General features: G+C 36.3%; 4 protein-coding genes across 4 annotated transcripts; 2 read left to right on the top strand and 2 right to left on the bottom strand.

Moving 5' to 3' along the window:
• Positions 1 to 217: 217 nt before the first annotated feature.
• On the bottom strand, positions 218 to 3,895 carry LOC133330493 (uncharacterized). Its single transcript, XM_061538930.1, has 4 exons — positions 3,804 to 3,895; positions 3,149 to 3,748; positions 683 to 924; positions 218 to 246 (listed from the first exon to the last, which is right to left on the bottom strand). The coding sequence occupies exons 1-4, from the start codon at positions 3,893 to 3,895 to the stop codon at positions 218 to 220; spliced, it is 963 nt and encodes a 320-aa protein (XP_061394914.1).
• Positions 3,896 to 13,607: 9,712 nt separating this feature from the next.
• On the top strand, positions 13,608 to 15,216 carry LOC133330492 (uncharacterized). Its single transcript, XM_061538929.1, has 4 exons — positions 13,608 to 13,699; positions 13,768 to 14,376; positions 14,440 to 14,627; positions 15,155 to 15,216. Exons 1-4 carry the CDS (start codon positions 13,608 to 13,610, stop codon positions 15,214 to 15,216), a joined length of 951 nt encoding a protein of 316 aa, XP_061394913.1.
• Positions 15,217 to 20,885: 5,669 nt separating this feature from the next.
• On the top strand, positions 20,886 to 21,982 carry LOC133330491 (uncharacterized). The gene is made up of 3 exons (XM_061538927.1): positions 20,886 to 20,977; positions 21,038 to 21,646; positions 21,709 to 21,982. The coding sequence occupies exons 1-3, from the start codon at positions 20,886 to 20,888 to the stop codon at positions 21,980 to 21,982; spliced, it is 975 nt and encodes a 324-aa protein (XP_061394911.1).
• A 3,876-nt stretch (positions 21,983 to 25,858) lies between these two features.
• On the bottom strand, positions 25,859 to 26,828 carry LOC133330494 (uncharacterized). Its single transcript, XM_061538931.1, has 2 exons — positions 26,389 to 26,828; positions 25,859 to 26,153 (listed from the first exon to the last, which is right to left on the bottom strand). The coding sequence occupies exons 1-2, from the start codon at positions 26,826 to 26,828 to the stop codon at positions 25,859 to 25,861; spliced, it is 735 nt and encodes a 244-aa protein (XP_061394915.1).
• Between the last annotated feature and the right edge of the window lie 294 nt (positions 26,829 to 27,122).

Genomic DNA, 27,122 nt, shown 5'->3' with positions numbered 1-27,122 from the left:
ATACGCGAATCTGTGTGAAAATAGGTCAAAAATACATCGATACGGGAATAATATGCGCATTTTATCCAAAATTGATTTTGTCGGCATATCCGCGGTTCTTAACCATCCTTTTTAATGTTGATCATTTTCATATACTGTAACTGCATTATATTTGGTCATTTTTAAAGTCAAAACTCTTAACAGAGGAATCTACAAAGCGTCGCATATTTTAGAAGATTTAGACAAAGCCGTATTCCCTTAACCGTACTAAAAAATCGAAAATTCAAAAAAGTTTTGTTTTAATAAAAAATTAATTTATTTTATTTTCAGATATCTTTATGCTTCAATTTGCTTTTCGCGACTTTTATAACAAATAGAAATTCATTTAATTTATGTTTAAAATACAAGAGTTAAAGCCGCTATAACTTTTGTGCGCAGCATCCGAATTTGTGAACGCGAACTAATTTCGAATCAGCATATTTTCCTTAATCTATGTACCAAAAATCATGAATGTGCTCGCAAAAAAATTTTTCAAATTTTTTTTATGGAATTTTAAAAGAATTTTCTAATTTTCCATTATCCATATATCTGTCGGCAACACCGACTGTCACTTGTGTACTTTCAATTGCACCAGAGACATATTAACAAATCATTTATAAAATTATTTATATTTTTTTATTCGATAATTTTTCAAAACCCTCACACCTCGGATCATCCAAATGGAAATGATCAATAGAACTGACACGTACCGTCACACCATCGATACCGAAAATCTTGACACCAGATATCTGAGGCAAAACATTTGGTGTACGCAGGGCATAGTCAAACAGGAATACACCATCCTTAGCCATACGAAAATGCGACTCAGTGAATGCCACCGCTACTTTAAACGGCGTTGAAAAATCCTCAAATGGAAACTGACCATCCTTTTCTTCGCTACCAAAACTGAAAAGAAAAAAAATTAAATATTCAAATATAAGAAAATTTAAAATATGTTTTATAAACTTCACCATTAGGCAACGACTTGAAATATTCAATAAATTTTATGTCGATGTCTGTCTGTTGAAATCATGATAGTGCTCGTAAATATTTAAGATAGAGCTTTGAAATTTTACACATGCATTGCTAATAATCCCAGGATATTCTGGTGTTGTAAATGGTATATATCGGCCCACGTTTTGGGCATATAACGGTATCCCTCAATAGTCTGTATTTTGTGGTTTCTGGGAAACTGATTTGGCTACAATTTGGTATTTTTATTGAGTAGTAAATCTTTAGACAAAAAATTATCGATATTCATCCTTATTTCGGGGTAGCCCCCATACAACGTATTCGGTATTATAGGGCTTCTGGGCATATTGTTCAAACGAATTTCCTGTAATATAGGCAATTCGGTTGGGGTTCTCATTCAATAGCAAATCGTTTTATTAAAAATTTTAATTATAGATTCACTTTTCCGTGTAGCCCATATATAACGGTGCCCCCCAAAATTCGGTATTTTGGAATCATCGGCACGTTTTCACCCTCATATTACGGTTCCGCTCACTATTTAGTATTTTGGGGGACGTAGTGCACGACTTTCAAGCGAATTTTATCTAATTTGATATTTTGTGTTCTCATTGGATGTCAAAACTCTCCACAAAAATTATCAATATCGGTTCTATAGCTCCAATGCCGCTATATTTTGAATGTTTTAGGCGCATTTTCCCATCGGAGTAGCTCTAATTTCATATTTTGTGTTTACATAAGGAAAAAATAATAATATCGATCTACAACAGTTCCCGGAACTTTAGGTGTTTTTTGAGAGTGCACCATATTTGTTCTGAACAATTTCGATATATTTAGGTCCATGTTTCGGCATCAAACATTAGCAACATTTTCCTACCAAAGTGGTTGTAATTTTACATTAGGGGTTTTTGGAGGGAGAAAATCATTTTTAGAGAAAATATTCACTATAGGTCCATGCTTGAACATAGCCTCCATATTAACATTTCGCTATATTTTCGGTATTCTGAAGATTTTCAAAACATTTTACCGCCGGAGTGGCTGTAATTTAGCATTTCGGGTTCTTTAAGGATAGCCCAGTCTTCGACAAATACCCACATAAGGACCCGATCCATTTTCGGTATTTTAAGGATTCAGTCAAATGTTCATATTAACGTGGCTGCAATTTGACATTCCGCCATTATGAAGGGTAAAGGGTATTAGAACATTGACATAGCCCTCACATAGAGGTACCATCCCATTTTCCGGAATTCCTAGGCTTAAGCTGCATTTTCCTCCAAAGTGGCAGTAGTTTGACATTTGCAGTTCTTGGAAGATGAAAATCATCTTTGCAGAAAATGTTCTATAAAGGTCCAAGTTTTGACATAGGCCCTACATAGAGATCCCGTCCCATTTTAGGTATTATTAAGGTCATAGCAGCATTTTCCCATCGAAGTGGCTGTAATTTGCATTAGGGGATTTAAAGGTCCATATTTGGACATAGCCCCCGAAAAATACAAACATATTTTCTATATAGGTACATGTTTGGAAATAGCTCCCAAAAAATGTTCCGCTACATTTTCGGCATTTTTAAAATTTTAGCCACAATTCCGAATTCTTGCAGAGAGAAAAATATCTTTGTAAACGATTTTTATTTTAGGTTTATGTTTTCACATAGCCCCAATATAAAGATGGACCCGCCATGTTTTCGATATTATAGTTTTATTTTGCTCTCACCGAAGGGTCTATAATCTGGCAGTCCAGACTCCTTATGAATAAAAAACATCCCCCCAGAAAATTTTCAATACAGGTCCCTATTTTTTAATAGCCCTTATTCAATGGTACCGCTTTTTTGGTATGTTCAAGTTCCTAGCCCAGTTTTCAACCCAAACGTTCTAAAATTTTCTCAGAGCATCAATAACTACTAATCGAATCGATAACTTCTTAACGGAACTTTTTCAATACAAGTCTATACTTCTACCAGTACATAGTCCCCATACAAAGATCAGTGTCATATTTTTACGTTCAAGGTCCTAGTCCAATTTTCCGAACCAAGTGTCTGTATTTATATTTTTTGTATTTTTTTTCTCTTGTCAGTAATATACTATGGGGTAGCCCCACGTAAAGATCCCGACCCGGTTCGGCCCGACGGAACAAAAATACGTTTTAACCTGTTTTTACTTACACCATTTTCTCCGGCGGATCCTTTTTACTCTGTGTCGGTAATTTCGAATTGCGTATTACCTTCTTCTTATCAAAACGCATGCTAATGTGTACCTCTTGCCGTTTAATATTCTCGGCATTACGAAAATGCATAATGAATCGACCCTTCATATCACCCCTCAATTTCACCATTATGACCATAACATGGCCAGGACGAAAAGCCAACGGTATATCATGACTAAAATGTACACGATCTTCGGACAATTGTATTGGTGGCCAGGGACGTGGAAAATATTTACGATGATCGATTTGATAGATCTGTGATAAATGTCCGGAAATTTTCAACGTATTCAATGACTCAATTGGCACGCGATAGGGTACAAACATGAAGGGGTTGCGATTAATGCTAATATGGAATTTTTCTCCATCCATAATTAGATTGATTTGAAAACGTGTGAAAAACTCTTCGGTATTAAATTCTTTGGTGGCCACTTCCACCCATTCTTCTTGAACCTGTTGTTTGACAATAATTTTTTCATGTTGCGTATTCACTATCATGTGTAGGCCAATATCAATGTGATCACGTTCTTGAAAGCGTCCCGTGGTCAATGATATCCAGAACCTAAAAAATGTAGATTTTTAATTAATTTATTTTTTACATTGTATTGAAAACTTACCACGACCCCTCCGCTTCAACCTGGGCTCCAATTTGTAAAATATGGCCAAAATTTAAATGTTCTGCCAGTTTACCTTGGAATACCGCCGACATTGTTTATTTTTGATGTTTTTGTTTGTTCAAACTAAGCCTCCGATCGTTTGCTGGTTGTGTTGAACTGAAATTGTGTATTAATAATATTCACTCAAGAGAATATAAATATCTCTTCATTATTTTGTCGTTGCATGCCCAACAACTGTAATTGGCGTACATGGGTTTCTCAAAGACTAGTTGTATTTCCCTCTTACTATTCTCATTCATGATGTATAAATATTTTAACAGAAGAATTTAAAGCTTTGAATGATAAACAGGTCCAACTACGCCACTGTTTATTGAAGATAAAAAGCGAGAAAATCCCCGAACCAATAAAAAAATTGAGACTTCTCCTCAATGGACTTTTGTTTATTTTTGTCGCCTCTTATTGGAAATTCCCTTTAGCAAATAATGGAACTTGTGTATGGCATGTGTGCTTTAAATTTGCCAGGCCTAAATCTGGAACGAAATGGCCAAAGTCGGACGAAGCCGACTATACGATACCCAGCTTACTGATTGAGTATTAAGTCTACCTACTAAAAATTATGACTTTCGTCATGTTTTAGGGTAGTCCCCATATAACTGTGACCCCAATGTACGGTATTTTAAACCTGTGGGACACGTTGTTCAACCTAATCAACTTTAATTTGATATTTTGAGTTCTTTCACTGGGTAGAAAAGCCTTCAAAAAGTATACAGTCGAAATCACTTAAAACGAATGACCAAGGGTCCGGCGAAATTGATCATTAGACACGATAAGAATAATGGACAGAATTTTTTGCGGGATTAATGTATTTAAAAATGCAGGCTTCGACCGGCCTTCAAAAATTCTTTACAAAAATTCCAGCTTTGTTGGACATTCAAAAAGACCCCAGTAAAAACCTTCACAAATTATACACTCAAAATCCAATGTTTGAGTAGGCTTCAAAATATAGCTTCTTTCAAAATTCCTTGGCAAAAAATCCAGGCTTCGAAGTCCTTGACAAATTCTTTATACAAAATCCCAGATTTCAAAAATGTTCGTGAAATCCGCTAGGGCCAGGGTTGTTGCAACCTTCAAAAAATCTACAGCCGATTTATGATGTCAGGGCATAGCGAAATTGGTCACATGACACGAAATATGAAATAATGGGTAGAACTATTTTGGATTTCGTCGTTATAAACAATATGTCTTTAAAAAATGTCGTTATAAGCGACTTGATTGCATTTCTTTAATCCAGACTTTAAGGGGTCTTCAAAAATCCTTTGCAAAAAATATAGGACTTCATTAGCCTTTAAAAATTCTTTAAAAAATCCCATATTTTGCAGGGTACTGAAAAAAATTTGAAAAATCCAAGGTATTTTAAAATTTTTAAAAAATCCAATGTTTGAGTAAGCTGCACAAAATATTGTTAACCGATACATCGTTATAAGCGATGTCTGTATAAGCGATTTCTACGGTTTTTGTTAACAGACTTTAGTGGGCTTTCATAATTCCTTTGCAAAGGCTTTGATTGGCTTCCAAAAATGCATAAAAAATATCCCAGATTTGCTGGGTATTGAAATTTTTTTTTAATACAGAGCCCTCTATATTTTTTTTAAAAATCCAATGCTTGAGTAGGCATAAATTTTTTTTAATCCAAGCATTGATGGACCTTCAAAAATCCTTTGCTAACAAATCTGGCTTTGATTGCTTCTAAAAAAAACTTTAAAAATTCCAGCATTGCCGGACATTGGAAAAATACTGGATGTGATGCGTATTTAAGATATCCACGCCTATAGCTGGATTAGAACATTAAAACCCTCGCCTATGGCGGGGATTGGGTCTTGAAAATTTACGACTAAAGTTAGTTTAGGATTTTAAAAATTATTCATTTAAAAATACCCTCCTATAAGTTTATGAAGCCACGCATAGCGATTTCTCTTGTGTTTTTTTAATCCAGCACCCACTTCGGATGGAAAATGCACATTGGACTATAAAAATACATTAAATGATGCTATGCCCTTATGTGACCCATATTATTATCTTTTTTTGTGAAGAAGGTTTTCATTCAACATGAACCCGAAATATTAAATTACAGCCACATCTTTTTGCAAATGCCCATAGGATCATCAAAAGAGTTTGAAGCGAGACTTTTATATTTGGAACTATGTCAACCTATATTGAACAACTTCCGCGTACATATTTTTGTTTAATCTCCATGAACTTAAAATGTCATATTACAACTCCTACGGTTGAGTGATGCCGCTAGGACCATCAAAATATCGAAAATAAGTCGATGACCTTTATATGACAGCTATTGAAAAATATGACCTGCAGTGACAATTTTCTGACAAAAGATTTTTAATAACTTGGGGTTTCTATACTAATAATTTGAATCTGATCAAGAATATGTACAAACAAAATGGGGTCTCCGAAGACCCCATTTCAACTTCGTTGAAAAATATTTATTTTTTATAATATTGAAATATTTATCCACGGCTATAAGACTGTTGCAAAAGTATTCCATTATAAATCCACGCTGTCGAGAAAATATTATTTTTTAAAATCGAGGCTTATAACTACGTTAAACAAAAATTTTAAAAAAAATCCACGCCTTTTGCTGTGTTGGGCCTTTGAGAATATATTGATGTATTTTTTTTTTAATTCACTATTATGACTTTGTTGTCGCTTAAAAATATTATTTATATTAAATTTTCTAAATACAACAAAAAAATCACTTACACTTTTACATTACAATATTTATAATAATATTTAAATTGAACTTAAAAAAATATATATCTGAATGACTAACGTTGTATTCGTTTCTGAATGCTTTCTTTCTTTATGCCAATAAACTAAATACTGATAAAATTCTACTCGCGTCGATCGTTGGATGTATGATTTATTTTTACAATTCATTTTTTTGTTATAACCAACCATATCTATAAAATAATGATGATGAACTCTTTGTTAAGATGAGAAGAGAACAAATTAATTAGTCATATAATTCTTGAGCTTAAACAGAAATTTAATACTCTTTTAAAATGTGAATATTAAACATGGGCTTGAAATTATAAAATACGCCTAAAAGTATGCGACAAGCAAGAGTGGATTTTTAAGTAATATTTTTTATAGGCGGCTATAGGCTTATATTTTGTAAATAATAGTTTTTATGGACGGCTAGTCGGCTAGTCGTGGACTTTTGAAATCATATTTTTTATGGACGGCTATAGGCGGGGATTTTTTAAATAATAGTTTTTAGATAGAAGACTATAGGCGGAGAAATTTTTATTAATACAGGCAATAGGCGTGGATTGTGGAGAGTAATGAAAGTCCTGGAAGACAAAGTGTGTGCAGCGTGGTTAAACATTAATTTGAGTAAAGATAAAATGAGGTTATCCAAATTGAATTTTTATTAAAATTTTCGGATTTCCAGGAGTTATAGGCTGCGTAGATGGAACACAAATCCGAATAGTTCATTAACACATGAAGACTCATTTTTATACTACAATAGAAAAGGATACTTCTGTATAAATGCAATGATTGTAAGGGAAACAATGTAGGTAATCGTAAAACTAATTTTTCTTTTTCAGTTAGGTGTGTTACTATAAAATGAGAATTCGAGCTGTGGATAGCTGCAGACCAGGATCCAGCCATGATGCTTTTATTTGGCTTATGGGTGCAGCTAGGCAGCATTAACAAAAGAGAAAATGGTATGCAAAATAGTTGGGTTCTAAGAGACAGTGTTTACGCTTTAGACACATTTTTTGATGACGCCCTATAAACAAATGGAGCATGGATCTTGTCAACATCGATATAATAAAGTGCACACATCTGCAAGAAAAATTATTGAAAGGACTATTGGAAATCTTAAAAGTAGATTTTTTTAGATTATATTTTTATTTTGATCATATGGTGGTTGAGTTGCCAGATTGATCTCAACAATTTTACGTGCAGTTTTTGATAAAAGGAGTCCTTTTTTATTTTCTTTAATTTTACTGTAAAAACTAATGTAAATACTGTATTTTTTAAATAAATATTTTAAAAACACGTTAAATATAACTTTAGCGTTCTTTTTCAACTTGTACGTGCTCAGAAAAACACGTACGATATTATTTCGTTTTCAATCCACAAGGCTATATGTATATGTGCTCGAATTATGTTCCCAATATTTTTTGGGAATTCGGAATGGGGCACACCAAATTTGGGAAAATGTTTCACATTCGAGCAAACCCGAAATGCAGCACATGGACGAATATTTTTTATAAAGGACTAGCATAGACCCGCTACCTTGTTAGGCGGGGATTTTTTAAATAATATTCCTTTTATAGTTAACAAATAAATAAACATTCATTTAGCTAAACAATATACTTTTGGATTAAGTATAAATTTGAAACCTTTTAATTACAGGTTTTATATCATCGATTTTTTTTAGAAAAATCTCTGATCTTACCCGCATTTCTTTCGAACAGAAACGTTGATGATACAACTTACTTATTTTTTTTTAAATTCCGAAAGTGTACTATTTTCTCGATCCTCCCGATGGACCAATGCAAATACAGTAGAGTACATTTATAACGAACACCGGTTATAAGCGAACACATTTCCTAGTCCCGAAGTTTTAGGATGTATTTTTCATACAAATCTCTACTCTATAGCGAAATAAGGACATACTAAACTTTTTTTGTAACGAAATGTTTTTTCGGTCACAAATTTCAGTTTTCTTTAATTTTAATTTGGTTATAATAAACTTGCTATAAAAATACATCATAATTAACGATGGCGATCCTCACAAAACTTTTAGAGTTGGCAAAGTTTTTCAAAAAATATTAGTTTTTATACCATTTTTATGAATCTAATGTAATTAAGAATCTTTATTAAATAAATTTATTTGCTTAAATTTTGATATAAATGAATGTATTTTTCCTGCTATGCCGTTGTTTGTTTTGTCTTACCTTGGATATAACGAACTTGCTCTATAACGAACTATTATGCGTGGTCTCTACAAGTTCGCTATAACCGTACTTGACTGTAGTACCATAATACGTTTTTTAAACATTTTTTGCACAGTGCAAATCTTCCCTGCCTTTAAAGGGAAGATTTCCATTAAAATTGCAGAAATTTAGTATTTCTGGTGTGTTACGGGTTACAAAAACTTCAATGGAAAAAATTGTCGGTATTTTTAGCATATCCTCGACATAGTATATCATTACATCGGAAGTCGCTGTAGTATACAATACTAGCAAAATGCTCTCTACTTCGTATGCGGAAAGGGAATACAAAAAAGTTTTTGTTTTTGCAAAATAGTCAGCCTGACACTATTAATACAAATTAGTTAATTAAACCACAATAATTTTTTGCTCAAACGTTTGATATTTATACCCTTCACCACACTGTGGTACATGGTATTATGTCTTTGTGCATATGTTTGTAGCAGGCAAAAATAATCGAGATAGACCCATGGTTCCTTTTGAGAATATGCATAGAATCACTTTCTGAGTCGATTTATGCATGTCCGTCCGTCCGTCTGTCCGTCTGTAGATGTTAAATTGTAAACAAAGTACAGGTCGCATTTATGATCCGAATTGGATGAAATTTGGCACAGCTCATTTGTTTGGCCCAAGGACGAACCCTATTGAAATTGGGAAAAATCGGTTCAGATTTAGATATAGCTCCCATATATATTTTCGCCCGATTTAATGTAAACGGTCCCTATATATCTTTCGATTTGCACGAAAATTGGCACCGCGTAATGAATTAGGCCTAGAATGATGTGTGTAAAATTTCATAAAAATCGGTTCAGATTTAGATATAGCTCCCATATATATCTTCGTCCGATTTAAGGTAAATTGTGTAGCAAAGCCTCTATATATCTTTCGATTTGCACGAAATTTGGCACAGCGTAATGAATAAGGTCTAGAATGATGTATGCTAAGTTTCGAGAAAATCGGTCAAGATTTAGATATAGCTCCCATATATAGTTTCGTCCGATTTCATGTAAATGGTGCCCCAAAGTCCCTATATATCCTTCGATTTGCACGAAATTCGGCATAACGTACTGAATTGAGCCTAGAATAATGTCTGCCAACTTTCGCGAAAATCGGTCCAGATTTAGATATAGCTCCCATATATAGTTTCGTCCGATTTCATGTAAATGGTACACTAAAGACCCTATATATCCTTCGATTTGCACGAAATTTGGCATAACGTACTTAATTGATCCTAAAATGATGTCTGAAAAGTTTCATGAAAATCGGTCCTGATTTAGATATATCTCCCATATATAGTTTCGTCCGATTTCATGTAAATGTTGCCCCAAAGCCCCTATATATCTTTCGATTTGCACGAAATTTGGTACAGCCTAATCACTTAGGTCTAGAATGATGTCTGCCAAGTTTCGAGAAAATCGGTCCAGATTTAGATATAGCTCCCATATATAGTTTCGCCCGATTTCATGTAAATGGTGCCCCAAAGTCCCTATATATCTTTTGATTTGCACAAAATTTGGCATAACGTACTGAATTAAGCCTAGAGTGATGTCTGCCAAGTTTCGAGAAAATCGGTCCAGATTTAGATATAGCTCCCATATATAGTTTCGTCCGATTTCATGTAAATGGTGCACCAAAGTCCCTATATATCCTTCGATTTGCACGAAATTTGACATAACGTACTTAATTGAGCCTAGAATGATGTCTGCCAAGTTTCATGAAAATCGGTCCTGATTTAGATATATCTCCCATATATAGTTTCGTCCGATTTCATGTAAATGGTGCCCCAAAGTCTCTATATATCTTTCGATTTGCACGAAATTTGGTACAGTCTAATAATTCAGGTGTAGAATGATGTCTTCCAAGTTTCGTGAAAATCGGTCCAGATTTAGATAGATATAGCCCTTTTTATTATAGATTGATTTTAAGTAATTGACGCACCATATATATTTTCGCCCGATTTCAAGTAAATTGGGTATCAAACTCCTCATGTTAGTCAGATTGACATAAAAGTTTGCACATCGTACAAAATTGAGCATAAAATTATATAGTTGCGTTTTCTAGAAGTACAGACATAGCCTAACGGATGACCTATTTATATTTGTTTGAAGTCGATTTACATATTTTATGGATAGATCTAGGTAGATTCACATTTAGATAAATATCACATATTTTATTCCATCCAATTTCATGCTAATAGTCCTGTTTAATATACCCATAGTGGTGAAGGGTATCATATAGTCGGCCCCGTCCGACTTTACTACTTTCCTTACTGGTTTTTACTTATATCAGCAATGAGAGTGATTTGTTGTTTTTATAAAAAAAAACTAATTTTTATTAGTGGGAAATGTATGTGTCCGCCGAGGGGTAAGGCAGGGAAGACTATAGTTTCGAATGTCGCCACTGATCCTCATCACCACCACTAAATTCAGTACCAGTTAATAACATAAACTTCTTTCTAACTTTCCGTCAGTAAACCTCAAATTTAGTGCATTTTCTATTTAATTTACTGTAAAGTTATTACATAAATTTCGAGTTTCTAAAGTCAGAAATCTCAGGATTCAACCAAATCCAAATTGTTTTACATTTGGAACTTCTCATGCTCATAAGTAAACATTTCTAAAACTTCATCAATCCTACATTTTAACAACAATCTTAATTGCACCAATGTCCAAATTGTACCAAATTTAGTACTTTTTGTACTCATAAGTATGAATTTCCAAATGTACCTCAATACTGCTTTCAAATAGTGATCGTCCAAATTTAAACTTCCAGCTCTGTCTCTTCACTAAAATGTACCAGATTTCGTACCATTCTGTATCCATATTTCAAACCTATATCAATCATACACTCCCACAGTAACCTAAGTTGCAAATTTCAGGATTCGAGTTCTACCCGTTAACCAAAGTCTAAATTGTACCAAATATTGTGCTTTTCGTACCCATAAGTACGAATTTCCTAAACTACTAACTTAATTCCTAAACAACCTCTTTGTCTCAATCCTACACTCCAACTTTAATTCCAATTTTTTGGATTCCCGCTCAAACAAAACGAATTGTACCATATTTAGTACCATTTAGTGCTTCTCGTATTCATAAGTACGAAATTCCAATAATTTTCATTCCAAACTTAAGTTTTCCATGTCTATCCGTTCACTTAAATCTAAATTGTACCAAATTTAGTACACATAAAGACGAAATTTCAAAACAACCGACATATCTCAATCTTGTACTCCAACTGTAATTTTAATTCAAAATTTCATGATCTCAGCCCTATCCACTCACACGAAAACAGTTTCTAAACTGTTTGGTACCATTTAGTATTTTTTTCCTAAACTACGTCAATCCTACCCTCCAACAGTAATTTTAATTCCAAAATTCTAAAGTCCAGCTCAATCCGTTCACACATAATCAAGTTGTACAAAATATAGTGCCATTTAGTACACATGAGTACTATGCGTCCGTATCTTAAATCTATACTCCAACAGCAATCATTATTCCAAATTTCCGTTCACCAAATCCAAATTGTACCAAATATAGTGCCATTTAGTACTTTTCGTATACATCAATACGAATTTCCAAAGATGTCTCTATAGATCAATCTTCAACAGTAATCTGAATTCCAAATTTTATGTTTTCAGCTCTATCCGTTCAGGTAAAATCTAAAATGTACTAAATTTTGTACCATTAAGCATTTTTCGTACCAATAAGTACGAATTTACAAAACTACCTCAATCCTACACTGCACCAGTCATTTAATTCCCAATTTGAAGACTCCAGCTCTATCTGTTCACCTAAATCCAACTTGCAGCAAATTTAGTACCATTAAGTACTTTTCGTACACATAATTCCAATTTTTTAAATCTAACCCAATCCTGAACTCCAATAGTAGTGATAATTCCAATTCTCATGAGTTCATCTCTATACACTCAACAAATAGTACTAAATTTAGTACCATTTTATACTTTTTATACACATAAGTACTAATTTCATAAAACATTTCCATACATCAACACCACTTCTCCACCTTTATTCCATATAAAATTTCAAGATTCTAGCTATATATGTTCAATATACATATATACAATTAGTATTGAATTTAGTAAAGTTTAGTACTTTTCGTACACTTTTAGGTCGAATTTTCAAAAACCCTTTTGTACATCTTCCTAACTTTCCATCAGAATTCTAGCTCTTCCCGTTCGCCTAATACAAAGGGTACCATACTTGGTACATTTTAGTACTTTTCGTACACTTCTAGTTCGAATTTCCAAAAACCCAGCCTTATCTCACGCCTACACACCAACAACTTCAAGCTTCTAGCTTTAGCCGTTTCGTCTGGGCGATGATCTGTCAGTCACTCACTCACTCACTTAACACTAAGCTCTTTTATATATTAAGATTATAGGCGTGGGTTTTTAAGTGATATTTTTATAAAGGATTATAGGTGTGAATTTTTATATAGTCTTTTTTAATGAAAGCTACATGCTCAGATTTTATTAAATAATAATACTTATTTAAATAACATTTTTATATAGGGCTATAGACCGATTTCTTCTAAATGGTAGATTGAATATTGTGCTGTTTTTTTACATTGCATCACATTTTGAAATTTATTTCTGATTTTCATTTATAGTAGAAAGTGTGCATGTAAATAAAAAATATAAGCGGTTTGTGGTTTGATTTAAAAAAAATCTAGATAGGAATAAAAAATAACTAGGTGGAACAAATACTTTACAATAAGATTATTGATTTACTATTAACACAACCACTAGCAGCTCAACAACATGTCGGTGCTATTTCAGAGTAAACTTATTGAAAATCTTAGCTTTGGTCATCTGCTGCAGTTAGGTGGCAAGGCGGAAAATGACGAATCATGGTAAATACCCAAAAACCAAAAATAATTAAAAAGTCGTTTAGGGACTCAAAATATTCCCCTCCTTTCAGGTTCAGCATTTCCTTGGCTATGGGAAAATCCACAGAAACGGAAATCGTCGATGTTCCTTTTCACATCCTTGTCGATGTTGCGAAGAATAAAATTGAATTCAAACAACGTTTGGATGGCCAATGGTTGGATGTGGACTGCGAGGAGGAATATGATACACAGATATTTCGCCAACATTTTCATGTGACCATCGCTGTGGATGAACGAAAATTCTATGTCGGAATCAATGGTCATTCACTGAACATTATTCGTTGCATGAATATGTCAACGATGAAATTAAGCAATCTGACAATCGAGGGTAATTTAATCACATTAAACCAAGTAGATCATCGTAAATATTTTACGGCGACATGGCCACCGGTTCAGATATGTGAAAAGAATAGGTTACAATTCAGTCATGATATACCATGCCGTATACAGCCCGGTCATATTATGGTGGTAACCATGAAATTATTGGGCCGAATGGATGGTTGGTTTAAAATGGATTTCCGCCATGCAGAAAATATTAAACGCATCGAGGTTCACATAAGTGTACGATTTAATTTGAAGAAAATTATACGAAATTCAAAATTGCCAGCGAACAATCATAAAAAGAATCCCGATATGGTGGAGTAAGAGAACTTTTTATCGACTGATTATTCAGGTTATTGATCGGTGATTCTTTTCTTTTTCAGATGGGGTGATGAAGAAATTGATGGTAGTTTCCCCTTTGACGATGTGACAAAACCATTCCGCTTGGCATTGGCTTTCACCCCGAAATCTGTAAAAATGGCCAAAGATGGTGTCTATCTTTTTAAGTATGGCTATCGCACCCCACATGTTCTGCCCTGGCTAACGGGTTTAAAAATTAAAGGTCAACATGGTATGAATGTCCGTGTACTGGGCATCGACCATTTATTATCGGACAATCCAAGATGCAAGGGATTTGAACAATATTCAGATTATTGAAACAAAAATAAAATAAAAAACCAAATAGAGATGTATTTTTTCATTGTTGTGGTTGATTAGTTGTGGTCTTGAGTGTCATAACCGCGTGTCTCAATACAAATGCGGTAAATCCCCGTCTGTTAAATATATCCGTATAAAAATCCCCGAACGCCGGTCATAAAAAATATTGTTTTTCCTATAGGCCGCCTATAGCTATGGGTTGCTGAAAAAATATTCATTAAACAAATCAAGTCATTGACTTAGGTCTTGAAAACATACTCAATCCTAATGCTATAGCTTTCGGAAAACACCTAATGGGTCTCTGAAAGAAGTACTCTTGAAAAAATCCACACCTATTTCGGTCGTCTCTTTAATACGTCCTGGTTACCTTTGCTTAGTGTACCGGGTCCGTTCTTGTTGATCGCGTAATTGACCTCTCTATCCCCCTATTTTTTTCAAAAGATCCCGAGGCAGCACTCGTCTTGTTGAAATTCCTCGTTGAATTTTTGGCCCAGCCTCTTTAGACCTAGAACTGACGCGGCTTGCTCTTCGTATCAGGTGATAGAAAGCTCTCTTTAGTTTTTCGCAAGTTTAGCATTTCTTTGCTCTTCCGCAGACCTAATTATCTTCCGAGGAAATAAAAGGAACGCCAGGGTTATCCTTGGGAGGATCTCTCGTTTAATACTTTTCTTGACTAAGTTTAGACGCAGCGTATATGGTAGTCATGCAAACACGCAATGAGAGAGAGAATTATCGGGAGAAAAGAAGAGAGAAGAAAAAAACAAGAGAAAATCGAGATGTACAGGAGTCAGAACAAAGTTCGGACATTTTACTAAGGAGTAAAATACCAAACCGAAGGCAGGCACATCCTCCTGTAGAGATGAAGCAGGAAAGCTGGTGACAGCTACAAACAGCGTGTTGAGAATCTGGAAGGAGCATTTTGCAAAGCTTCTGGTAATAATGGCGGTGAGGAAGATACCCCAGAACCAAAAAGAGATGACGATATAGATTGTATATCACCTAGCCAATATAAGGTGAGAGTAGCAATTATTCGGCTGAAGAATAATAAAGCAGCTGGTGCCGATGGGTTACCAGCTGAACGTTTCAAGACCGGTGGTCAGGCGCTGATCAGAATCATGCACCAACTAATTAGTACAATGTGGCTAGAGGAATGCATACCCAATGATTGTAACCTCATCATCCTGTGTCCCGACCACAAAAAAGGAGACAAGCCGATATGTGCCAACTATAAAGGAATAAGTCTCCTTCCCATCGCATAAAAAATGCTATCCAGCGTGCTGTATTAATGACGGAAGCCAATGGTTAATGATATTAGTGGATCGTATAAATGCGGCTTCAGACCTGGCAAATCCAGTATAGACCGGGTTTTCACACTGCAAAGCCGATTTCGACAGCCACATCCGCTCAGAGTTGTTTAAAGCCATGTCTGCGTTCTTACTTACATACTTAGCTGGCTTGTTAAAGAACGGTTGTTCCATAAGCCGAGCTTAAAAAAGATTTCCAAGCGCGTCGGTCTTGTGCGGAAGTCCACCAATTTGGAAGACCACGTTCCAAGATGTTGTTTACTACTTGGTCTTTCCATCTAATTCGTGGCCTTCCCCTTCTACGGGAACCATCAGTAGGCTCATTTTTATATGCCTTTTGAGCTGGAGCATTTTCATTCATCCGCACAACATGGCCTAGCCACCGTAGTCGCTGCAGCTCAATACGACTGACTATGTCGATGTCCTTGTGTAAATTGTAAAGCTCGTGGTTCATTCGACGCCGATATTCACCGTCGACGCAGATCGGCTCTTAGATCTTGCGGAGAATTTTTCTCTCAAACACCCCAAGAGCTGCCTCATCTGCCATGCCTCTGATCCATATAATAGCACGGCTAGTATCAACATCTTGTAAAGTGTGAGTTTGGTCTGGCGGGAGGTGGCCTTTTTTCTAAACTGCTTACTTAGACCATAGTAGCATCTGTTGGCCATCACAATCCTTCTCCGAATTTCAAAACTGATGTCATTCGTTTTATTTATGGCGGTACCAAGGTATATAAAGTCTTTAACTACCTCGAAGCTGCAGTTCTTAAGTTCCACAGTTGGTCCGAGTCTACTGGACGTCTTGGTATGTGTCGATGTGTTTTTCGTGAGTATTTTCCAGGATTTGGCGCAGAGTGAAAATCTGGTCAATGGTGGATTTGCCAGGTCTGAAGCCACATTGGTATGGTCCGATGATGTCATTGACCATTGGCTTCAATCGTCCACACAGCACACTGGATAGCACTTTATATGCGATGGGAAGGAGACTTATTCCTCTATAGTTGGCACATATCGTCTTGTCTCCTTTTTGTGCACGGGACACAGGATGCTGAGGTTCCAATCATTGGGCATGCATTCATCTAGCCAAATTGTGCTAATCAGCTGGTGGATGCTCCTGACCAGCATCTGGCCAACAGTCTTGAATAGTTCGGCTGGTAACCCATCGGCTCCTGCTGCTTTGTTGTTCTTGAGCCTATTAATTGCTTTTATGACTTCATCTTGGCTTGGCTTCATCTTGGTTCTGGGGTATCTTCTTCATCGCCACTATTTGATACTAGAAGCTTTTCGAAATGCTCCTTCCAGATCCTCAACACGCTCTCTGTATCTGTCACCAGGTTTCCTTCTTCATCTCTACAGGAGGATGTGCCTCCACCAAAACCTTCGGTTTGGTGTTTTACTCGTTGGTAAAATTTCCGGACTTCATGACTCCTGTACATCTCGATTTGCTCACGTTCACCTCTCTATTTTTCTCCCGAAAATTCTCCATCACATTACGTGTTGCTACTGTCTGCAGGGTTGCCCTATACGCTGCGTTTTTCACATCAGTAGCATTACGACACTCCTGATCGTACCATTTGTTTCTTGGTGGTGGTTTTTGGTACCCAATTGTTCTTTTTGCTGCAGTTTGTAGGGAGTGACAATTCTTTGCCATTGTGCTTCTATACTATTATCGGGACAAGAAGTGCTTTCTTCAAGCAGATGGGTAAGTTGAGCAGAGTAGGCCTCGGCTACCTGTTGTGTTTGAAGCTTTTCGACGTCGAGTTTCCGTGTTGTATTAGATCGCACCATTAAGACGGGTGCGTACCTTGGCTGCCACAAGGTAATGGTCCGAATCGATATTCGCTCCTCCGATCGATCGGACGTCTAAAACACTTAATGAATGAATTCCGTCTATCACAACATGATCCATTTGATTTCTCGTTACTTAATCAGGAGAGATCCAGATGGCCTTGTGTATATCGAGATGCTTGAATCTGGTGCTGCTAACTACCATGTTTTTTGCTGCCGCGAAGTCAATCAGCCTCATGCCGTTGTCGGATGTTTCTTCATGTAGGCTGAATTTTCCGACGGTAGGGCCAAAGATATTCTCCCTTCCGATTTTTGCATTAAAATCTCCTAGCAGAATTTTAATGTCATGGCCAGGGCAACGGTCATATGCTGTTTCTAGGTGCTCGTAAAATATGTCTTTGGTCTGTTCATCTTTATCTTCGGTCCGAGCATGGGCGCAAATTAGACTGATGTAAAAGAACTTCGCTTTTATACGAATTATAGAAATTTGCTCATCTACTGGAGTGAATCTGGAGACAAGGTCGTTTATTCTCCTTTTAACCATAAATCCGAAGCCAAATTCATGTCTCGTTTCATGGCAGCTATAATACAGGGCGTAATCGTCTGATTTACTTACGCCTGTCCCTTTCCATCGCATTTCTTGTAAGGCAATAATATCGGCTTTGTACTTCTTGAGTATATCCGCCAAAGCGAACACTGCGCCTGTTCTGTACAACGTGCACACATTCCAAGTGCAGATTCGCAGATCGTGGTCCTTTATTCGTTTACGGGGGTCGACAACATTAGGGGGGTTTGGTTTTCTTTTTCTTAGCTTTTTCATAGTAGATTGGGTTTTCCGAGAGTGGGCAACTAACCCAACGCCTCAACCCATTTTTTATAGTTCTTATGAGTGAACTCGCGGCACATATTAGCTCACTATTTCATCGGGTGATGAGAATAGCTCCCCAGATAGCACCGCGGGGAGGTCAGTGTCCACAATTGAGATGAAAGAGGGACCAAGATAAGCCTGGACTTCGCCATGTTAAAGCCAATCAGAGCCGTTGCTTGGTATCTATCATCTGCGTTCGGCATTCCTGAAAAATGAATACGGCTATCAGGATAACTTTAACTGGAACAAGGTCTCCATTTCAAGTCGAAAAGGACCTCTCGGAGCCCTTCAATACCGAACGAGGGTTCAGACAAGGTGACAATTTGTCGTGTGACGTTTTTAACATCCTGCTGGAAAAGGTCATACGAGATGCAAATGTGAACAAAAAAAGCACTCTGTACACCAAACAAATGTGTTACTCGCATACGCCGATGACATCGATTTAATTTGAACAAATTGAAAAGGAGTCTGCCAAAGTGGGACTGGCAGTAAATGGCGAGAAGACCAAGCTGATGGTATTAACGCGCATGACGTCCAGTAGACTCGGATCAAGTGTGGAACTTTAAAACTACAGCTTCGAGGTAATGAGCCATTTTATATACGTCGGTACCGCCATAAACAAAATCCGGAGAAGAATAGTGTTGGCCAACATGAGGCTACTATGGTCTGAATAAGCAACTCAAAAGCAAGGTCACCTCTCGCCAGAATCTCTACAAAACGCTGATACTTGTACAAGCAGATAAGGCAGCTCTTAGAGTGTTTGAGAGAAAAATTCTCCAGAAGATGTATGGATCGATCTGCGAATATCGCCGTCGAATAAACAATGAGCTATACCATTTATTCAAGGACATCGACATAGTCAGACGTATCGAGCTGCTGCGACTACGTTGGCATATAAAAGTGAGCCAACTGAAGGCCACGAATTCGATTTAAAGATTAAGTGGAAGACAACATCTTGGAACATGGTATTTTAAATTGGATGAGCTGCGCACAATACCGACGCGCCTTGAAATCTTGTTTAAGCTCGGCTTTTGGAACAAATATTCTGTCCATCTAAGAAGAAGTTTAGACTTTGGGCCTTAGATAGCTTCCTGCTTTAGTCAAGAGCTTGGTCACATACAAGTGGACTTCTTTTACTCTGATCGCATCACTGATCTCCTCCCTATGTAGCTTCTAGGCTATCTTTACTTATAATGGCGGCCGTTATCAGTGTTTGCTGTCATATTCCTCTTTCGTACAGGGTTACCCATATTCGACGGACCCATCTGGCAACGCCATAACTTTTGACAGAGATGTCACATAGCTTAATGACATACCGAGTCAGTCCAGGCAGATTTTTACCATGAACCAATACACGCCACGCGAGCGTTCTGAAATAGTTAAAATTTACATTCAACAGAAAAAGTCAATTGTGAAAACTCAACGTGCCTTTAAAAACATTAAAAAATGTGAGAAGAATATGCCTGCCGTACGAGCCAGTGTTGAGAGGTCCCCAAGAACATCCCAAAAACGCCGTTCTCAGCAGTTGGGCATGGCTCGGTCCACTTTACAACAGATTATTCGCATTGACTTGCATTTGTTCCCGTACAAAATTCAATTGACGTAAAGAATGTTGCCTGCGGACAAGCCTCGTCGATTGGAATGGGCCCAAAGAGTCATCGAAATGACCGAAGATGAGGAGCAATTTTGGAACAAAATTATCATGTCCGATGAAGCCCATTACATATGGGCTCATGTCGATAAATTTTCGTGATAGTCGTCTTTGATAGCAGGTTGATGGGGGTTGTTCAACCTATCAGGAAAACTATTTTTATTTTTAACAAATGTTAAACATGGGAAATCGGTTTTTGCTCTCGCTATGCGACTCGGAGTTTAAGTCTAGTCAGCCAAAAAAAGGTAGGTTCGAAATTATTCTTCCTCCGTGGTTCTTTAACTCATGTGTGTCGATTGGATGTGTGCAATGTTTGGATGGAATTGGTTACTCTCTTCCTTTCGAAAGTTATCGTACGCACCAGCCAGCCGGCCAGACAGACGGACGGACATTTGTTAATCATAATGTTGAGGGTATAAATATAAGCGTTTTGTGGCTTTAAAACTATATTTAAAAAATCTCGAAAGAAAAGAAAAAATAACTAGGTGGAGGAAATCGATTTATATTCTAACTAGAAGAATATAAATTCACCATTAACGCAACCACTAGCAGTTCAACAACATGTCGGTGTTATTTCAGAGTAAACTTATTGAAAATCTTAGCCTTGGTCATTTGCTGCAGATAGGGGGCAAGGCGGAAAATGATGAATCATGGTAAGTACCCAAAAAATTAGAAATCCTTTAGGAAACCAAAATATTTCCTTCTCCTTTCAGGTTCAGCATTTCATTGGCTATGGGAAAATCCACAGAAACGGAAGTCGTTGATGTTCCATTTCAAATCCTTGTCGATGTTGCGAAGAAAACAATTGAATTCAAACAACGTTTGGATGGTCAATGGTTGGAAGCACACTCCGAGGAGGAATATGACACGCAGATATTTCGCCAACATTTTCATGTGACCATCGCTGTGGATGAACGGAAAATTTATGCTGGAATTAATGGTCAAAATCTGAACTTTATTCGTTGTAAGAAAATGTCAACGATGAAATTAAGTCATCTGACAATCGAGGGTAATTTAATTACATTAAACCAAGTGGATCATCGTAAATATTTTACGACGACATGGCCACCGGCTCAGATATGTGAAAAGGATAATCTACAATTCAGTCATGATATACCATGCCGCCTACAGGCCGGTAATATTATGGTGGTGACCATGAAATATATGGGTCGTATGGATGGTTGGTTTAGAATGGATTTTCGGCATGCGGAAAATATTAAACGCATCGAGGTACACATAAATGTAAGATTTAATATGAGGAAAATTATACGAAATTCAAAATTGCCTGTTAAAAAACATAACATAAATCCCGATATGTTGGAGTAAGAGAACATTTTATCAACTGGATATACATATTATAGATATGCGATTCATTCCTTTTCAGATGGGGTCATGAAGAGACCAATGGCCTCTTTCCCTTTGACGATGTGACAAAACCATTTCGCTTGGCATTGACTTTCACCCCGAAATCTGTAAAAATGGCCAAAGATGGTGTGTATCTTTTTAAGTACCGCTATCGCACTTCACATGTTCTGCCCTGGCTAACGGGTTTGAAAATTAAAGGTCAATATGGTATGAATGTTCGTGTACTCGGCATCGATCATTTATTATCGGATAATCCAAAATGTAAGGGATTTGAACAATATTCAGATTATTGAAATAAAAATAAAATAAACAAGTAAAAAAGCGTTAAAATTAACTTTGCATACCCTCCACCATAGAAATACTGAAAAATTTTTGAAATGAAAATATAGAGAATATACATATAACTACAATTCTACCGATCGATTGTTGTAAACCAAATAGAAATTTCAGCAATTTCAATTGGGGCTTTCCCTAAAATCTCAAAACACCAATATGTTGACATAGTAGTGTGAAACATGAATGTAAAATCCTGAAAATACTCCAATTTAGAGGTCAAATTTATATGAGCCATTTTATAAAGCGGGACCAATATTGACAACATTGTGTAGGAATTAGCGAATACTTGGTGTTTTCATTATATAAGAGGTTATGCCTAATTAAAGACCGATATGGCTCAAGTTCCAAGCTAATAATTTAGTTTTGAATCCCAATACCGTGCATCACGCTATGCTGGTCGATATAGTTAATTCTCAAACCTCGACTAAATCGTTTTAGAATTCCATACTATGCAGGGTATGAACTGAAAATTTCGTCTACAGAATATCCCTAATTCTATGGTGGTAGACAGCTATATGGGAATAACCCCAACACACGGAACAAATTAGCTAACTTTTTTAATATAAAAAAGGGGAATACCCCTATAATAGGGTGAATATTAATAATTTTTGGTAAGGAGATTTTTTACCATATACGACTACAAAATACCAAATTACAGCAAATTCGGTTGAAAAACGCGCTCAAGAACCCCAAAATACCGAAAATTGGGGGGTACCCTTATATGGGGGCTATCAGAAAATGTGGACCGATGTTTATAATTTTTAGTTTAGATATTTGGCACCAAATAAGAACCCAAGGTACCAAATTTCAGCGAATTCGGTTGAAAAATGGATTCAAGAACTTCACAATACCGAAAATTGGTAGGTACCCTTATATGTGGGCTATGAGAAAAAGTGGACCGATGTTTATAATTTTTTGTATAGATATTTGGCACTAAATAAGAACCCAATGTACCAAATATCAGCGAATTCGGTTGAAAAAAACGCGCTCAAGATCCCCAAAACACAGAAATTTGGGGGGTACCCTTATATGGGGGCTATCTGAAAAAATTAGCCTATATTTATAATTTTTTGTGGGGAAATTTGCTACCCAATAAGAACTCAAAGTACAAAATTTCAGCGAATTCGGTTGAAAAACGAGATCAAGAACCTTAAAATACCGAAAATTTGGGGATACCCTTATATGGGAGCTATGCCTAAACGTGGACCCAGGGACGTACGCATAAACAAAACTAATATACCCTCCATACTATGGTGGAGGGTATAAAACCATATATAGTTGTTGTTGTGGTTGATTGGAGTACATGATCACGATAAATACCCATGCCTAGAGTCACTGAAAAAAATCCACGTTTATAACTTTTTTTTCAGCTCCAGAAATATGGGTCGCCCATAGGCAATAAAATCGATATTTTTATTCTATATTTTTATGGTAAGCCGGGAAATAAACCAAAATGGTGGGGGTCAGTCAATATTGCTACAGCCAGGACAACTACTCTGATGTCTGTTAGCAAACTACATATTTACCACATGGGGACCTGGGGTCCCGTATGAGAAAATTTTCCAGACTTAAAAAAAAATATATATATATATTTTCCAGAGATATAGGCCTATATAAATGATCCGAACAATTACATACTTACTTCGCTGGCTTATGGCAGAACGGTTGTTCCATAAGCCGAGCCTAAACCAGTAAGGAAAATAGTAAAGTCGGACTGGGCCGACTATATGATACCCTTCACCAATTTGGGTACATATGTATCCGAAAAGACGTCGCCTTTTTTAAGGAATTTTGACATGAAATTGAACGAACTTAAATATGTGATTTTCATGTCATTCTGGAACCTATCCTAAATTTCGTTTCATTTGGGCAAGTTTAGAGTCCTTTGCGCACAGTGGGACAGATTTGTGCAAATCGATTTAAAGCAAACTTGACACAAACTTAATTTCAATACGTTGTGTCAATCGGCCTTTAATGCACAATCGGATCTTTAATGCACAATTTACTTAAAATCGGACGAAAATATATTTAGGAGGTGTACACATCATTCTAGACTTAATTCAATACGCTATGCCAAAATTCGTACAAAACGAATGATTTTCAGAGACTTTGGTACACCATTTACCTAAAATCGGAAGAAACTATGTATAGAAGCTATATTAAATCTGAACCGATTTTCACGAAACTTAGCACACATCATTCTAGACTTAATTTAGTACACTATACCAAAATTCATGCCAATCAAAAGATTAGCAGGGACTTTGGTGCACCATTTACCTAAAATCGGGCGAAACTATATATGGAAGCAATATCTAAATCTGAACCGATTTTCACGAAACTTGGCAGACGTCATTCTAGACTTAATTCAATACGCTATGCCACAATTCAAGCAAATCGAATTATTTTCAGGGACTTTGGTGCACCATTTACCTAAAATCGGGCGAAACTATATATGGGAGCTATATCTAAATCTGAACCGATTTTCACGAAACTTAGCACACATCATTCTAGACCTAATTCAGTGGGCTATATCAAATTTGTTGCAAATCGAAAGATATATGGGACTTTGCTACCTCATTTACCCTAAATCGGACTAAACTATATATGGGAGCTATATATAAATCTGAACCGATATTCACGAAACTTAGTAAACATCATTCCAGACCTAATTCAGTAGGGAATACCAATTTTCGTGCAAGTCGAAAGATATATAGGGACTTTGGTACACCATTTACCTTAAATCGGGCGAAACTATATATGGGAGCTATATCTAAATCTGAACTGATTTTCACGAAACTTAGCAGACGTCATTCTAGACCTAATTCAGTAGGTTATATCAAATTTCGTGCAAATCGAAAGATATATGGGGACTTTGGTACCCCATTTACCTTAAATCGGACGAAAACATATATGGAACCTATATCTAAATCTGAACCAATTTTCACGAAACTTAGCACACATCATTATAGACCTAATGCAGTAGGGTATACCAAATTTCGTGCAAATCGAAAGATATATAGGGACTTTGCTACACCATTTACCTTAAATCGGGCGAAACTATATATATTTACGAAACTTAGCACACGTAATTCTAGACTTAATTCAATACGCTATGCCAAAATTCGTGTAAATCAAATGATTTTCAGGGACTTTGGTGCACCATGGACAGACGGACGAACGGACGGACATGCATAAATCGACGCAGAAAGTGATTCTATGCATATTCTCAAGAGGAACCATGGGTCTATCTCGATTATTTTTGCCTGTTACAAACATATGCACAAAGACATAATACCCTGTACCACAGTGTGTTGAAGGGTATAAAAAAGATTTCTAAGCGCGTCCGAGATATTGTCCTCTACTTGATATTTCCATCGGATTCGTGACCTTCCCCTTCTATGTGAAGCATCACTTGGCTCGCTTTTATATGCATTTGAGTGGGGGAATCCTCATACATTCTCACAACATGACCTAGCCAACGTAGTTGCTGCAGCTCGATACGTGTGAACATGTCAATGTCCGAGAATATATGATATTCGTCGATACAGATCGGCCCATAGATCCTTCGGAGAATTTTCCCCTCAAACAGTCTTATAACTGCTTCATCTGCTCGCGCAAGTTCCCATGCTTCAATTCTATACAACAGCTCGGGTAATATCAGCGTCTTGTAAAGTGTGTGTTAGGTCTGGCAAGAGGTGGCTTTGCTTTCCGAACTATTAATGGTTTTATAAATTTCCACCCTAACGATGTAAAAACGTCATTATTTTTCAATATCTCTTCCTTAGTAATTATTAGAAACATTTCCAAAATTTTAATTTTTTTCTTTTGTCTATTTAATTCGAATTATTAACAATCTCTAATTGCGAATAATTTTCGAAACCGGTACATGAAACATCCGTCATTTGAATATGATTCAATTCGGCAATTCGTATCTTCAGATCATCTAGACCAAATATTTTCAAACCGCCAATGACTGCTAAGACATCTGGAGTCCTATAGGGAAATGCGAATAAAACGGCACCATCCTTTGCCAACAGCAATTCATTTTGTCCGAAGGCCACAGCCAATTTGAATGGTTGGAAAAAATTTTCAAATGGAAAATGTTGTAATTTTTTCTCCTCGCCAAAACTAAGGGAAATGAGAAATAATATAAATGAATTAAAAAAACAAAACAGATCTAAGGGAAAGCTGGATAGGCGGATTGATTTTCAGGACAAAAATCAATATCCAAGATGATACACCTATCCCACCTTCCCTTGCTTTGCTTTTATTTGGTGATCTACTCTACCAATAATGCTCCCCATCCGGTATCGTTTTTGAATTCCAAATAAAAGTTTTTGTTTTAAATGTAACTCTCACGTGCAGCTCCTGTAGTTCGACATCATTGACATTACGTAAATGGACAATAAAAGAACCCTTCTCATTTCCACTTAGCTCAGCTTCAATCACCATTACATGACCCGCTTTAAATGGCAACGGTACATCACCACTAAATTGAAGACGTTCTTCCATTGCCTGGATCGGTGGCCATACAAATGGAAAATATTTTCGATGATCTACTTGACGTACCACCTTCAGACCACCATCTATCTCCAAATGAGTTAACAAATTCAAACGTATCCGATATGTATAGGAGACCTCTAAGCTATTATTGATACAAATGCGAAATTTTTCATCAGCCATCACGATATAGATGCGGAAATCTTTGGTAAATACTGAGGTTTTGAAGGCCTTAGCATCATCATCACACCATGCACCGTTTATGTACTTTCTGAACAGAATTATATCCTTGAGGAAATTCATATCATGACTTTGAGGTTGAAAACTTCAAGGACATTTAATTAAATCGAAAAAAAAAATATTGTATGATTTTTCGAAAAAAAGCAATGTTAAGAAAAATATTTTTAAACAATTCAAAATCCTTGAAAAACATATTCTTATACAGTTACAGCCTGTGATAGTCCTTGGAAAAATATTCTTTGGAAAATGCATTAAGGCAGCTCTTAGGAAATCCATTCCAAAAAAATCCACAAAGTGAAAAATTATTCTTCACATTATGGCGGTTCCTGACAACGAAATTCTACAAAACATCCACAC

This window comes from Musca vetustissima, unplaced genomic scaffold (assembly GCF_032173495.1).
Source record: "Musca vetustissima isolate MV318-11 ecotype Yass unplaced genomic scaffold, APGP_CSIRO_Mvet_v1 utg129603, whole genome shotgun sequence".
Taxonomy (NCBI): domain Eukaryota; kingdom Metazoa; phylum Arthropoda; class Insecta; order Diptera; family Muscidae; genus Musca; species Musca vetustissima.
Note: the sequence above shows the minus strand (reverse complement) of the source record. Positions and strands in the feature narration are given on the sequence as shown.